At 45.4% G+C, this 16546-nt stretch overlaps 2 protein-coding genes across 5 annotated transcripts in view; both read right to left on the bottom strand.

The window, feature by feature from the left end:
- Window positions 1-16546, bottom strand: part of CDK5RAP2 (CDK5 regulatory subunit associated protein 2) — a 212462-nt gene that overhangs the window by 78011 nt on the left and 117905 nt on the right. For 3 of the 4 annotated variants that reach the window (XM_068914366.1, XM_068914370.1, XM_068914369.1), the window contains exons 1-3: window positions 3503-3780; window positions 3258-3325; window positions 1203-1270 (exon numbers count right to left, since the gene is read on the bottom strand). In XM_068914366.1, coding sequence (XP_068770467.1) covers window positions 1203-1270; window positions 3258-3325; window positions 3503-3555 — 189 coding nt within the window. In that variant the 5' untranslated portion in view covers window positions 3556-3780. Of the gene's footprint in view, window positions 1-1202; window positions 1271-3257; window positions 3326-3502; window positions 3781-16546 lie in introns of those variants that run through there. The other variant, XM_068914368.1, reaches the window with a different exon arrangement.
- MEGF9 (multiple EGF like domains 9) overlaps window positions 8535-16546 on the bottom strand; it is a 97264-nt gene continuing 89252 nt past the window's right edge. The window contains exon 10 of the mRNA XM_068915355.1: window positions 8535-13710. Within this exon, the coding sequence (XP_068771456.1) occupies window positions 13256-13710 (455 nt within the window). The 3' untranslated portion in view covers window positions 8535-13255. The remainder of the gene's footprint in view (window positions 13711-16546) is intronic.

The following is a 16546-nucleotide window of genomic DNA, read 5'->3' as shown; positions in this document are numbered from 1 at the left end:
TAGTAGTTTTGGCACCCACAAAAGCCTATGAGAAATTCTACAGTTCAGTTTAGCACAGGAAGGAGCACAGGAAGGCGTTGGTACATACCAGGAAACCAGAGGTCTGTGGGGAGACCCCTTCTCCTGTAAGTCAATATAGAGGCCCAGGCTGAAACAGCATACCTCATCTCTAGCATACCTCAACATGCAGTCAGACCTCAACAGTACAGCCTCTGGACCAGAGGGCAAAAGCAAGGCATAGAATCTCATGCTTATTCCAAAACGGAATAAAAAACCCTTCGTCAGAAAGAGCCAACCACAGAAAATAAACACTGTAGATACTAAGCCACTTGCAGAATGCATATCCCAAACTGATGTCTTTGGCACATGTAATGGTAAAGATTTTAGGCACATAATACCAAGGCATCTCATTTTACCACCATCACATGAAAACAAAAGAGAAAGTGAAATCAGCAGTATCTGCAAAAACATCCTTCCCCAAGGCTTTCCAAAACAAGCTTTAAACTCTAAATGAAAAACATATCCCTCTGAGGAGAGAGGGAAGAGGGCTACAAGAAACTGTAAGAAAAACTTAGAAATGAATGCTCATTTCAAACATAACAATCCTGCAAAACACAATAGCAGCTGTAGAACCACAGTCAAACCCGCAGACACTTGGATATATCTTAAACAGATATCAAGCCACAGCCTCTACCTAGACTAAAGCAGTTTTCTCCAAGAGATTTAATTGCTTTCTCCTCTAAAGCTTCTCCAAACAAAAGGATTTTGATTTAAACAACTTAAGTCTCTATAGATGATTTGGGTTATAGCTGCGTTACAGAACAAATCATTATTCAGCAGTGAGAAATAATTGGGTTTTTTTACTTAAATAGTTCATTCTATTGAAACAACCAGTACAGTTGGTACATAAGAAATGTCTATGTTTCCCTATATACTCTAGTAAGCATCAAATCCAATTTTATCTACAAAACTATGTCATAATGCATGAGATACTAGACCTTTGTAACAAAAGCATTTCAAACACTTGTGAACAAATATGAAAAGAGGAGGTTCAAAGACAAGTGGCTAGCTGATCACACAACAGATCTATACTTACTGAAACAAACTAAAAACCCGACCCAGAAAGTCGGCACTTTAGTCAGCACGCTAGACATATCTTCATCATGATTCTGTCATGGAATCTTATATTAGAAGCTACTCACATTTTCATAGTCTTTCATGGTCCGAGCTCTGGTTGGTGAGACTGTATCTTCTGCCACATCTGGTAACACTAGGCATTTGAGAAGACAGTAAGTTCAGACACAGGAATCTAAGCTAGGCTTCAATTTGGAAATAGCAAAGGCTTACTTTAATCTAAACACAATAAAAATACAACACCTTTTGGGAAGGGAGGCAGGAATTTTTGCCCCTTGTTTACCTTGTGTGTTAGTGGTGCTACATCGTATCTAGATTTCTCTCTGACCACAATAACTTGGCTATCAAATAAGCTCCCAAATTCCAACATCATCCTTTTAAACCAAGTAGTACATGAATTTAAGCCACGCAAGGGTCAGTTTTTAAGAGACAAGTCATCAGAGCAACTGCAAGGGACTCCCCTATTAAAATAAAGTCTCATTAAACTATTAGAAAGCAGTTCAAATCATTCAGTATCTTAGTGGCCACAGGACAGGACTCCGCCTTAAACTCAGGGAAACCATGCATGGAGAAAGTTACCAGTATCTATATTCATAGAATGTAATCCCTTCTGAATATATACGTAGTGAAACTTCTTCTGTTTGCATACATATTCTGTAACAGCTACATTTACTAGGAGTACAAAACTCTTCCCATTCAAAGCTTCTGTGAGAGTAAAACAAACAAGATTGCATAAACATGTTCTATTCACAACATCTTGAAATATAAAGGTGAGGCCTCAGACTGACCCTCATTCTAATGAAAAAGAAGTTGCATAACAATTTTGAAAGTACTTTAAATGAAACAACACAAATCAGTCTTTAAAATACATCAAAGAATGCCATGGCGGGGGTTTTAAATCTCAAAGTTCTAATTAATCTCACGTGACAGCATTCCTCAAGCACATGCAGAATATAGTCACACCATATTGCAACCTTGGTATGTTTCTTTCTTCGCTTGCTTTCACGAAGAAACAGGTCCTCTTGGGAAACATATCCAAATTCCCCTAGTTTGTACTACCTACTTTTTCTAGACAATGAGGTCAGCAAAGTTATTTGCTGAATAAACACATAAATAAAGAGAAGTCAAAGACATACACCTCAGAAATTCACATAACAAAACACAGAACAGTTCACTAGACTAATAGCAGTTTTCAGAACACTACCATTCAATCATTTTACTTTAAATTAACCACTTCAAGTTATTTTCTCCCAGACCTGAAATAAGATGAATGTAATTACATGGTCACCACATAGAAAGACAAACTGAATTACATTCCATATTCAATGGGGATCAGTAAATTAGACAGGAAGGCTTCTTATTGAAAGAAGAAGTAAAGAAGCAGGATAATGGGCACTAGCTCAGCCATTTGGACAGAAAGCAAGTAACTCCACATAGCTGAATTGAAACTGGGAAGCCTAACGATACATGGCATGCAATTTCCCTAGGATTAGGCAGTATGTGAAAAAGCAATATTGTCTTACTGGATACTTTCAGTATTTTAGCACACAATCCACAAGACTGCAGATCATTTTACAAGATTCACAGACTTAACAGCCACAGACAACCTACTGCACAATAGCAATTGCAGCAGCTGCTGGCATTTTATAGTCTTAGAGAGACATAACTTACAGAAAGCTGCCTCATTTAAAACATATTTTCTGCCTTTTTTTGAAAAAGTGATTTATTAGAACCACTACAAGCCTGAGCCTCCTGCTCAGCAGTCACCACTGATGTTTTGTTAACGTTTGCTATGACACTTCTCCCAGATGGGGAAGCGCACTGGATTCTTTCTGCCCGCAGAGCTTTTCGCTTTCAAGACCACGTTTGGGAGGGGGGTCCCGAAACAACAAGCAACTCAGAAGAGGCAAGCTGCGGGAAGGAATTTTTCTAGAAACGCACAGGGCGCCTTTCACCGGCCTCAGACGCAGCCACAGTGAGCCCAGCTGCGCCACAGTGAAGTTTCTGGCCAAGCTTCGTGCGCCCACAGAGCCGGAGAGCCCCTCGCCCCTGAGGCCGGCGCCTCGCCGCCCCCCGAGCGGGCGCGGAGGCCCCGCCGGGAGGGGTCTGCCCTCCGGCCTTACCTTCGCTGCCGGCCGGGCCAGGCTGGGGGTCACCTCGGGAGACGTCTGGCAGCTGGGAAACGCCGACGCTGCGGAAGGGGAGGACATCGCTGAGGAGCGGGAAGCTGAGGAGAGCGCCGGGAGGCGCCTGCCCCCGCGCAGCCGTCGGGGCCCCGCGGAGGGGAGGGGAGCGGAGCGGCCGGCCCGGCGCCTCGCCTCAGCGCCCGCGGCGACCCCCCGCTCCCCAGCAGGCCCTGCCCGCCTACCTGCCCTCCAACGCCACGGGCAGCGTCCGGTCCTCCCCCGGCAGCGAGTCCATGGCGGCAGCGCGAGCCCCGCGAACAGCCGCCGCCGCTGCTGCCGGGGGGCTGCGGCTCTTTTGTGCGCGGCTTTGGCGGCTCCGCTGGAATTCAAACGGCCGCAACCGCTTCCGCCATCTTTACGTCGACGGAGATGAAGCCGCTGAAGCCACTGCGGCGGAGGGCACGGCGCGCGCACAATGGCAGCTGAGGTGGCGCCGCCATGTTTGCTACGGGCACCGGCCGGGCTCGCGCGGGCAGGCGCCATGCTGGCTGAGGGCAGAGTAGGGCGCGGGAGCGTGGCAACTGCCAACGGGGCAAAGGGGGAGAAAAACGGTCGGGCGCCATCTTGAGTGAGGGAGGCAGCGGCGCCGTCGCGGGCCGCCATCTTTTTCAAAACGAAGACAAGGAGGAGACGAGCAGCTGCCATCTTTGCTGAGGGCAGCCTGGGCGCCTCCCTGTGTCCGTCCGTGCTGGGGCTGGGCTGGGGGCTGCGTGGGGCCCTAGCGGGGGAAGAGCGGGTCTTGCCGTGCGTAAAGACCTCGGCTTTCAGAGCTGCGTACCCCTAGCCAGGGTCTGCGGTTTTTAAATGAAGGCTCTCAGAGCTGCGCGCTACGGGGCAGAGCTGGCGCATCCCGCTGCCGCTCTCCTTTCCCTCCGCAGCAGGCAGTGGCGCAGGAGGCGGCCGCCCGGCGCTGTGGGGCCAGCCGCGCTCCCGGCCTCCCTGCCGCGGATGTGGCCAGGCCTCGACGGGGCGAGCGGGAGGACCCTGGCTTCGGGCAGGCGCCTCCCGAGCCCTGCGGCCATCCATCGCGTCACCCCCTGGCTCTGAGCGGCTCGAGGGGACGAGGGACAGTGCTGCACGGGGGTGGTGGGCCGGGTGACAGTGAGGGAAACGGGCCTCCCCACGCTCCCTTGGGGTTGTTTCGGGCCCTGTTCCAAAAAACAGGAGTTTGGGAAGAGGCTTTTGTCGGGCTCTGCTGGGCCCCAGGCTGCTGCCAGGCCAGGCGGATCCGCTTGAGCTAATTGTTTCCATGGCCTCGACTGGGGCCAAGCCAACGTCAGGCCCTCTGGGAGGCGCAGGCCGAGGGAAGGGGGCTGGGGCTTGTCCAGGGGCGCGGGGGGGATGACAAGCCAGCACCAAAGCAGGGGCAGGACGGATCCCCTTCCCCAGGGGCCCACTCACGTCGGAGTGCAGAGCGCTGATGCAGGATCGGACCCCGTTGTGTCCCCTAGGGAGAGAACGACAAAACCCACCGTTAGTTTGTGGGAGACCCCCCGCCACAGGACGGTGCTTGGGATCCCTGGCTGCAGGGACGCGGGGACACGGCCCGTCCCACCCAGGGGATGCAGCTCCTGCGCCCTAACTCTGCCCGTTCAAGGAGTGTGTATGGAAAGCCAACAGCTGGCAATGCACACCACGGGCTCCTCTAGGCCTGAAGCGGTCTCACTAACAAATGAGGGATGATAGATAAGGTGGGGAAAGGCAAATGGACACCGCTAGCTAATATTTCATGCAAGAGAGGTGTACAAGTCATTGGAAATAGCACAGGTGGCCAAAATACACATCAACAGTAGTGTAGAAAAACCATCATTATTGCAACATAGCTACAAGTGGAGTATGATAGTGCTTATTGAAACGTGAAAATATAGACATAAGAAAACATCTCAGTTAAAAGAAGTCGGGTTGTTTTTAGGTTTTTTAAAGATAAGGCTTTATTAGAAGCTTAAGCCAATCCAATGAATGCACTAAGAAATAGGAGATCGCAAAGAACTCGTCAATACTAAATGAAGTTGCTAATTTTAAAAGTGAAAAGAAAAAGGTAAATATTAGGAGATATATATGAAAAAACAAAGAAAGGTGCCAAGAGATTAACGGAAGCAGTACTGATCAGTAAAGTAAGTGCTATCAAGCAGTAATCCAGATTACATTACTGTTAAAGACTGTAAGAGAAAAATACTTATGCTTTAGTTTCAAATTCTATTTGGCATTATTAGTAACTAGCGTGAGTAAAAATCAAGGCAACCACCTGCTGTCATAATTTGTCATGTATTGAAGCAGTTTGATTAGTAAAAGTAAAAATATGACACAACTGTTGCAACTCTCCCACTTTTTCCAAAAGAAAATGCAATTATTTTCACGTGTTGACATTTGAACATTTCAGAACACTGACGTTCAGAAATGCTAGATTAAATACTGTCATCATTTCTCCAATTTTTCCGTGTGCCCTAATACATATTACTATCTCTGACCCTTCATTTAGTGGAGAGTACTTTCTGTCAGTCCCTGGCATATGGCAGCATGCCCCTGATGCGGTGTAAGCTGTAACTGCACAGAACGAGTAGGTGGAACATCAAACCCAGCGTTTGCTTTGTTTTTCAAAACGTGGCACACATCCCCATCTTTTTAATTCATTATTTGAAACTTTGTGCAGGCCTGAAATACTCTTCTGCAGTATTTTCAACCTGAGCACAAGGGCATTGTGCTGGTATGTATGGGTCAGAGAATACAGCTGATTTTCACCAAAAAGGAAATGGATTCTTCTGCTTCTGCTGGCCCAGCCGGATAGAAAGCAGGAAAATCCACGCTACCACCACTACCTCCTGCCACTCTGAGCACTAACAATAAATAAGTACATGCTTTCAGTTTCTTACTCTCAGTGTTACCTGCAACAAAAAGAAGCTTCATTTCAGAGGGAGACAGTTGCCAGGCTCACACCTGCAGGACTGACCAGGTATTTTAGTATGAGATCCAGTTTCCCTTTCAGGGCTGAGTGTTTCAGATTTCATTCACAGTCATTGTCTGGGATATCTCAAGGGAATTCTTACATGGCCAAGAAGTAGGCCACTGATAAGGGCTAGCATGTGACCATAGACCAAGGTAATTTTACAGCTCTGTTATTCCAAATTGTCATATTCTCCTGTTAACTCCGTGCTTTGTACAGCTAAGCCCTTAATCTCTTCTCCTGTCCAGTTGGACATGCCTGATGCTTTGCATTTGGGGCCTCACCCTAAGAGACGCTCGGTCCCTTCAGTTCCCCCATGGCCTTTGACAGACGTTTGTCACCTTGTGTGACCGAGTCCTCTTTTGCAGTGGCCTCACCTTCTGCCAAGCTAAAATTAAGTTTCCAAAATCAGCTCTGCCATATGGCGCCAGGGTCTGATGAGCCAGTCTGAGACGGAAGCTTGTGACTTCACGTGTTTACAAAGGAGACCTTCTTAAAATGAGTGACGGTCTACTTAGTGAAAGGAAGATACCAGTTCATTATTGGTTAATGTTACTGTAAGGTATTACATAGTTGATGCATGCCATTAAATTGGCATCAGACTGTAAGTACAGTGCAAATCACTTACTGCTTGTATGCTATGGGCTGGTACAGCACCTCTATGTCTGTGCAGAGCCACGCAGCACGTCCCAATGTCTTACGTAAACGAAAGCAGCCAGACCCTCACTGTGGAGTTCATCGCTTTGTGAAATGGTTGTCCAGGGGACCAAAGGCACATACATATAAATACATATATGCACACGTGCTTGTGTGTATATATATATGCATGTTTGTAGGAGTGTATATATACATATATACGTGTAAACCACATGTACACATACACACATACGTAATTGAAAACTTCCATGTCCTACCTCACAGTTCAGCGTTTTAAGATCTGCAGCAGCACCAAGGAGATGTGAGGGGCAGGAAGGGGAGGAGAACATACTGTGTTGAAGCAGTTAACAACTTGCCTTCTGATAATCAGATTAATGTTGTTTAACCTTATCTTAATTAGTAATACATTTGGGGAGATTATGCTTAATCCTTGTACCAGCAAGCCATATTGGAATGGCTCTTTACAAGACAGTCTGAGGTCCTTACCACGTTAGAGACAAAATGCTCAAGGGAGCCCGGGAAAGAAGCGCTTGTGGTGTGTGCAGTGGTATGGATGAGCTGACCACAAACTCCCGTGGAGCAGGTTGGAAGCCTGCTGCCTGCTCCACTGGGGCTGAAGAGTGAGGGTGGCACTAGGCGGACGGCTCTCACAATCTGCCGAGCCTGGCTGCTCCTTCTCTCCTTTTCTCTAGTCCCTACGTCGGGGACTTGATTCAGCAATTGTCTGCTCCTGTTACAGTTCAGAGCAAAATCCCTCCTAGCTGAACTGATATACTATCAAACTGCTCTGCTGATGCAAATCAGGTCTCAGAAACTCCCCGGAATTTCACCAATGTGGCCCTTGCTTTTACAGAATGCTTAGTTTTAGCTGTATTTACGCTGACTTACCTCTCATTAAGTGCTTTGCTTAATACGGGCCAAAAGAGTTACACGTACCATTCAGCAGGAAAGACAAACTTTAGCATTTGGTATTTACTTCTGCACCAAGAATTCAGATTCATTTCCTAACCCTGACAAGTGAGCAAAAGTGTAAGTTTTGCAGAGGCCCTTTTGCAGATGTTACCAGAACTTTCAAAACGACTCATGACAGATATGGATTTCAGAGCATCTGATGAACATAAATTTCCTTTGAAAGACCAACTGTGGTCATGAAGGAAAATATAATATATTTCTAGCCACTTTCTCGCTTTGCTCTGCAGATTTCGTTTTTAATGACTGCATACATCTCTGACAAAATACGTCTATGTGAGTATTACACACAACAGTGGGGAAATGCCCGTTGAACGGCTAGCTACCAAACCTATTAATGAAACTAGCTGAAAGCTGGAACGGTTAATAAGCAGACACAAGAACTCATAGGGCTCATTTTTGAAATGGATTATCTGACACAATGTCAGCTGTACTAATGAATATCTGATGTTAAAAAAACACATTTTTGGCCACAGTTCTCATCTCGTGTACGTGGGTATAATGAAGGAATAATTCTCTTGGAACAAATGCCGTTACTGAGATGAGATCAGACTCAAGGCTTTAGGTCTCAATCCAGCTGTGATTGCTATCAATGCAAAGACTCCTACTGAACTTTAATGAACAAAAAACAAACACAAAAATCCACGTGCCATAGATACAAATTATATACATTTATTTTTATTCATTTTAAATAACATTCTTCTGTATAAATTCTGACATATATTCAAATCATACACTTTTTTTTTAGAAATGCATTTGTAAGCATAGCATATGCTTAGGAGACACCTTATTTGGATGTGTGTAGTAAGACTGATGGGTTTCACTTGAGGGCAAGTACGATTTTAAGGCCCACATTTTTCTTATTTTAATCTATTCCTCTGACATATAAATAGCAAAGTCCTGTGGGAGCTCATTTTAAAACTTCACTTTAAGGAGAAATGTATTTTTAGGATTCAATTTTATATCCTTTATTTAAAGGAGACTGCGGAAACTTTCTGCCACATATACATTGCACGTAACATTTGGGATAAAAATGCTGTATATCAGTGGTTAACTGGCCCAGGATGCCCGAAGGATGCTGAACACATCCCTTCCTATTTCATAAATAGCTTCCAATGTGCTAAGTTTGTTCAGCCTGGTCCAAGGGAATTACCATTCCAATGGATGACATCTCACGACAGTTCCCCAGGGCCAGTGCTCTATGTGGTTATTTCTAGCTACAGTGGTTCATAAGATTTAAAATCATCTATTCACATTAATCGTATTTTTGCATGTCTGTTGCACTTTGTGCTTACCAAATGCTCTCCTTAATTCTGAAACAGCCAGGCTGCCCCATGCCTTTGCCACATCATTGCTTTTTGCCCTTTATCCGTTATCCTCTTGCCTTCAGTTATTTGACTGTGCAACTTAACTAACCCCATCCAGACCAGCTGGGTCTGCACAGCTCCCATGACCCTAAGGACTGTGCCTTGCGAGCTGGTTTCCCACCCTCATCCAGCCCTAACCTGCCTTATTGTACCTTCTCTATGCTCTACAGCTACAGTGCCCTGCCATCGAGTGCCTTCCTCTAGGACAGCCACATTACTCCAGCCAGACAGCAGTATGCCCTTTCAGAAGGTGAGGCATGGTGGCCCTTTCAGGAAAGCTGCATTTATCAGTATTGCCACATCAGGCCTACGAGTGACCCAGGTGTCCTCCTCTTCCCTTGATAGTTTCTGAGTTGGGCCCCAGTGCAACTCTGCAAGTCTGCTTCCAGTTTACCCACGTGTACTCCAACCTGGCATGGGGCAAACCTCAGCATCTGGGAAGCTTCACAAGTTATAATACACAGCAGGTCTGCGGTCCTGGTGGAACAGGCACAGCCTTTGGTACCCTGGCTCCACACCCCATCAAAGCGTGATGCCAGCCTAATCTGATCAGGAGATATAACTAGCTCAGCTTCTTCCTCACTTCCTGCCATGCCCAGGGGATGGCTGCATGATTGATGGAGGGAGCGAGCAGGGTTTAACCTCAGATCACCAGACAAGGTCAAACATGCAGCTCTTCATTCTGTCTCTGCTGAGGCGTTCATCTCCTTTTGCAAATGTTCTTCTAAGCAAAAGGCCTGGTTGGCTGGAGATGCCTGTGCTTTTCTGGCTGAGTGATTTTGCCAACTGAGGGGGATCGTCCCAGTGCAATATCTTTGCAATAGCTCCAGTGCCTGCTAAAAGAACATCCTGCGCTTTCCTCTGCTGCGCAGATCAGGGCAGTCTGGGCACCTGGGCCTGTCTAAGCTTCCCATCATAGATCCTTTCATCCACATGTGCAACCAGTTGACAACAGCATGGCCTTATCTCCCTCCGTTGCAGACTGACTGTAAGGCATCCTGGCCGCCTCCTCTTTTCAAATACAAGACTCAAATATGAAGTGTTTACAATAATTCAGAGGTAATAGTTCAGAAGCAGCCCAGATGCGAGAACCTCCCTTTCTGCTTTAGGCATGGAATAGGAGGGCTCAGCGTCTGAACTCATGCTCCAGTTTTGCAAAGGGTCAACGTTTCCACAGTTAGCGAATCCAAGCCTATTCCTGTTACAAAGTAGCCTGCAGTCTTTCCAAAATTTGAGGGAATGTACTGTTGCAGAGATGAAAAGACCTACTAAAGTATTTTGGAAACATCAGAGTGAACAATCTGTCCTTCACTTTTCCTGCTAGCATTGTCCCCTGAAGCTAACAGTTCCTAAACTGCCCTTCCCTGCCCCATGAAGTGACCCAGTGCACGTTTAGCTCTAAACGAGCACTGCCAAACAATTACAATTTTTAGGAAATTCTCTATATTGTCATCAGTCTGCTCTTTGAAAGCTTGATGAGTAAGTAACTCAAGGAATAGCAATACCCCGATTCTCTCCTCCATTCCTCTGCCATTTTGTAACTAAAACTAACATTGCTCTGAATGACTTCAGCCCCATATTAATTACCTACAACCATGAGATCTGACCCAGGCTCATAGTAGACAATGGAAGTCTTTCCATCGGGTCCAATAGGATTTGGCTCAGGCCTATATACAGTCTCACATCCTGCTCTCATCATCTCCCTTGCCCTTCCTCGACTTTTTTTTCTTCTTACTTGCTGTGCCTCATCTTTAAATCAGGCAGCAACTTCTTTGAGGCAGCAACGGTATCTTTTGCATGTGTTTACAGCACTTACTCCCCTTTCCCCAAAAGTCTCCAGCCATAAGAAATGCCTCCACACAGCACTGGAAAGCAAATAAATAATCGTCACATTCTTCCTATGGTTTCTCATCCTCCACTTGAGAAATATTTACTTGTGCCTGGCTCTGAGGATACATCAGTCAGCTCCTGCTGACTTTTAGCAGGTACTTCATTTACCCTCAGCATTAATCGCTTGCAAAGCGCCAACACATACAGCAACACAGCTTTAGTTCTGCGGTTGGTCACGAGTTAGGCAAACTATTTGTTTCACACCCTGCTTAAGTGTAATGGTATGGTTTTCCTGGGACTGACTCTGTGGGAGCGTGCTGCCCTGGCAGCTCCCCGGCACAGGGAGGGCACGGCATCCGCCTCGAGGCCCCACATAGGTGCTGGGTGCCAGCAAGGCATCTCGCAGCCCAGGTGCACCTTCCCTTGTGCTGTGCCACCTTTAGTTGTCCTCCCTTTGCCAACAGTCCACCAGCCTCCCACAAAAGTCGGAAGATTTCGTAAAACCTATATCCCCGGTATGGTTTTTTGACAGCTGATTTCCCCCCACACTGTCTTGTGCTTCATGAACTTTTAGCCATAAATTTCCTGACAGCATCCATGCATTTTTAGTTTTTAAGCTCGGAAATCTGAAAACGCAGATCAGCTCCTGCAAGCTGTGCTCTGAAACCCTGGTTTCACTGAAACGCAGGAGATTTTTGCCTTTGCAAAAATGTTTGCCTCCAAGGGAGGCTACGAGCAGCCCTCCGGCAAGTCTCCCCATCACCGTGTAAGCTCAGAAGAGATGGCAATGACATTCACTCATGTCAGGAGCAGCCACTTCAGAAAAGCCTGGGCATCAAGATCAGAACCTCAATAATAATGCATTCATGACAGCATATTTGCATTTTTTAAAGATTTAAAAGCAAATAACAGAACAGTACATCCAATTGTTGGACGCCTACTAGGGCCTTGCCATGGCGAGGCTGGCTACGTACTGTATATTTAAAGGAATGGGGAAAGTGGACAGATGCAAGTAGGGAGCGCTCACATTTTCTCTAAAAAAGAAAATTATTCAATGACACGAGAAGCTTCAAGCAGTGGGTGTTTGCCAGAGTCCCAGCTCCAACGATATTGCAATCTAATTTACAGTATTTTAAACAATCCTCATTTTTTCTTTTTAAACAACGCCACTAACCGCTGTACAATTAAAATCTAGATGATAAAATATGACTTGGGGAATAGGGAGTTGGAGGGGGTCATGATTTTGTTGTTGGATTTTTTTGGCCGTTTGTCTTTTTTACAAATAATTACAAATACAATTCCAAGAAGATATATTACATTCTATATACAGAACACATCGTTTTTATCAGGGTAGGATATCAAGCCTAGCTTTTATTTTTACATGGCAACCCTGAGATGTCTTGTCGTCTTACCTTGCACAGCAACTATACAAGTTCACCAACTCCTACTAGAAAAAAATGGATTCCTATGTTTTAATAGCATCATCACCCTGTAAAAGTACTCGGAAAGGGAAAAGCATAGCCTCCTCCCTAATTCCAATATTTTCACGGTAATTTTTTTCCTGTTTTCCAGCTCAGTGGAAACTGATAACGGTGACTTTTCTTCAAGTGTGTAACTTGCTCCTCTACTTGCCTCTTGGTAGTACAGTGAACAACACTTTCTTTTTTTTTTTCCCCTTCCTTTCTTTTCTCCTCCTCCCTTTTCAAGCAAATTTATATCAGGAACTAATATGAAGTCTTTACAAAAGTCTATCTCCTGAAAATCCACTGTTAATTCACAAGCTACTTTTCAAAATAAAGGATGCAGGTGTAAGTGTTAGGTTGGCTGGAAGTCAAGTAGCTTCTGATTAATCATGGGCTATTGCTTTCTCCACCCCACGGCCTCTTCATAAAAAAAAAATACTTTAAGATCAGCATAACTTTAAACCCTTAACAACAGTGAATTCTATGGATCTTTAAGGAGAACAAGAAACTGAATGCATTTCACCACATTACCTGAAATTCGGATGTACTACACTTTTCTGTTCACCTGCAAGCTACAGCATGCCCAGCACAAGAGTATCTGAAGAGCAAATTCCTTTGCTTGGAGCCTTGACACGGATCCTGATACCCCTTCAGCAAGCCCTGCAATTTTTTTAAGCCAACTTTGGAATAGCTGGATTGCTTCTTATTTTAAGCTTTATAATTATGCATGGGAGTTGTCAGTGTTAGCTGTCCATTCGGTGCAACTTCGTTCCCATCGTCTTCCAACAGGCCTGAAACGTCAGCGTTGGGTATGCTGTCATGGTAACTGCTAAAACTGATATTGTCCTCTTTGAGTTCAATGGTCCAAAACGGAGCGTTAAGTTTTCTGTTTTGGTACTCACGGTACATGTAGACAGCTCCCACAAAGCCCATTAGTAGGACCACAACTATGATGATAACTGTCAAAATAATTATGTTAAACTGAGTCCATGAAACATCTGCAAAAGCAGAAGTACTATTGTCAGAGGAGCTTATAGGAAATATAGTCTGTATAGTTGTTGGTGACAACGTACTGTTTGTCACTGCAGTTGAAAACGATGTTGCCCTGCTGGCATTCGGAGCAGAGGTTATAAACTCTGTTGTTTCTGGGCCAAGAGTGACTTCTACAAAACAAACAAAATAATCATGATCAATAAGAAATGCAATGAGCTGGAATCAAACGCAGAAATATGAGATTTGGCGTTTATAGCTCAGTTACAGCAATGAAGTCTACACTGTTAACGCTGGAATTTTTTCGAAATAGTTTTTAAAAATGGCTAGCCAGTTTTTTCAAGTTAATTCTGTGTGCTAAGCACTCACTGACTGCAGAGTTCCTGTGAAAATTTGGTGACGGATGGATAAGTGTATTATCCAATATCTGGTGATGGATGGATGGATAGGTTCAGAGATGGATACATGGGCCCACGATGAGTGCAAGTCACCTAGTCCAGCTCCAGGAGTATTCAGTACATGAAAACTGGGCTCCACAAGCTCAGCAAGAGTTTGGACTTTGAGTCCAATGAAGCCAGGGTTTCACTCGTTGTCTACGTGGGCTGCACAGTCTGGCTGGGAGGGTACTGCATCACCAGGAGCTTACACCTTTCACACTACATTACGCATAGGATTTACAGTTACAACACAGCATTGTTTCTGCCTTACCTGTACAAGAAGATCAAAAACCAAGTTACAAACAATGAACCATTAGCATTCTGCCTTCACAGTGTTTATTACTGGCTTTCACTATTTACACTGCTGTAGAAAGAAGGACAAAACAATCCCAGTTCTTGTTTTGAAGGAAATTATGCACAAAGCTCGCAGAAACCCCAAGTCTGCAGAACCAGAGGCACAAGGTAGCTGAGTCACAGCAGAAAAGACTGGGGATGTTCTTTCTCATGGAACATTTGAAAACAGCAGAGGCTAACCTGGATCCTGTTTCGGTTTCAGCCAACGGCACACGTCCGCACCCAAGGGACAAGAACACTGGAATTGCCAGACTGCATCACCAGCTCTTTCTTCTTCAGCAACCTGTTCCCCACTACAGTGTGGCCAAGAACCAACCTCCCAGGAGATATGGGATAACTCCTTTCTCAGATCTAGGAGTCAGCAACTAGTTAACCCATGGGATCCCATATGCTTCCAAAGCATCATTATGTGACTTTTCATACTCTTTATCTGTGCAAAATGACTAACCCTTTTTCAAAACTGTTGAGCTCTAGGCCTCAGAAAGTTGAACATTTACCAACATGCACTTATAATACAGTGTTTTCTTCACAGGAATAACCTGATATATTTTAGATTCTCAATTTAAGGCAGCAGAAGCCCTGTGGAAGTTGAATCTGTGATCAAGCAATGTGCACTTGACAGCCATTGCTCAGCACAACGCTCTGCACCACCTTTCTCATTCTCTTCCGTTTCTCGTTCTGCTACCAGAAATGCACCTTCATTTTAGACGCACTTACAGCTGTAGCAGTTACAGTTGAGGGCACCGTGCTGTATCGATCCAGCTCTCCTGGAGAGAACTTCTGCTAATTATGACCAAGGAAGAGAGTCACTTCTGAAGGACTCATTTTGCAGAGCTGCATCTCCAATAGCAACAGGAGCTGTGACTATTCAGCATGTTTCTTGCCACAGGCCCTCAAGGGAAACTCGGGCAGCTTAGCTTTGGGCTGTCGAGTTCCCAGTTCAGGCAATGGAGAAAAACTTCTCTGGAAAAGGCGTCACACACCTAATTAAAGCTCCTGCTCTGAGTCCCTCCCTAGAGCAGCTTCTCTTTTCTCCGCATGCCCTGAATTAGGTTGATAAGGATGCTCAGGATGCTGAGTGCCAGAAGGCACTTCTCTGGGGAACGGCAGGCAGAATTTAACAGTAGGAAGCAACGTGACAGGAGCAAGAGATTTCTGGATATCGCTCTTGGAGAACGGCATGAGGAATTCAGTCATCCTTTCCAAATTCCTTCATCAGTACTGAATTTCTGGCAAACCCTACCAGTAGCTATAATTAGAAAAAAAAAGAACAGAGACAATGGCTGATTCACCAGCAAGGAAACAAGACTTTTTTGGGCTTTATTTATGAGTCAGCATCAGCAAAGTTCTGCCAAGAGGAACATGGGTGAAAACATTTCCTGGAACGGACCGTAACAGCATGGGGAACCAATGCCGCATCCTGACTGCGGACCATCACTTTTGTGCCATCATACAGCAACGCCTATTGCTACTCACCAGGGCTCTGCCAGCCCTCCAGATGTCCCAGAACAGCTCCTTGAGTGCAGCAGCTGTTCCTTCAATGGCTTGCTTTGGCAGCTTTGACATGAGCGTCATCCCCAGCTGCTTGATTAAACCTGAGTCTCTGCGTTGCTTCTCATATCTCATGTAAAGAACGCGCACTAGTAGGAGCCAGGCTACCTCCAGCAGCCCCCGCAGCAGCACTCGGGGAAGGCCGCGACGCTCTGCCGGGCGGCACAGTGCCACGCCGCAACACTAAGTTCATCTCCGTTATGCCTCACCATTGGGGCAGGAATACCATTCACCTGGGGTCAAAAACGCTGACTTTGGTCATCCCACATGTCTGTTGAGTACTCTGTCAACCAGCCCTGGAAGCATCAAAATCTCGGTCAGCTTTGATTCTGAACAGTCCCTGGGGATACTTGAGGTTGGCTTTAACTTTGCCTGGGCTATACAAAACATGCTGTCTTTTATCAACCACTACTACTTAATGGGGTTTTAAACCCTAACGATTTCATCTGCAAACCTGCTAATGATCTCACCCTAGAAGCCACTCAGAACTAGGCTACTCAAATGCACTAGTGGTTTATGAAAATCTTAACCTAAAATTAGCTAATATGTAGTACATCAGCATGTCAATTTTTAGACAAACCACTTGTAAGAAACTGGAAAGAAACCATAAACCTTTCTAATTGCTTAATAAGAAAGAGAAAAAGCAGGTGGCAGAGAAACAAGCAAT

Source organism: Struthio camelus, chromosome 20, assembly GCF_040807025.1.
Source record: "Struthio camelus isolate bStrCam1 chromosome 20, bStrCam1.hap1, whole genome shotgun sequence".
NCBI lineage: Eukaryota > Metazoa > Chordata > Aves > Struthioniformes > Struthionidae > Struthio > Struthio camelus.
The sequence above is the reverse complement of the archived record's forward strand: the minus strand, read 5'-3'. Positions and strand labels throughout refer to the sequence as shown.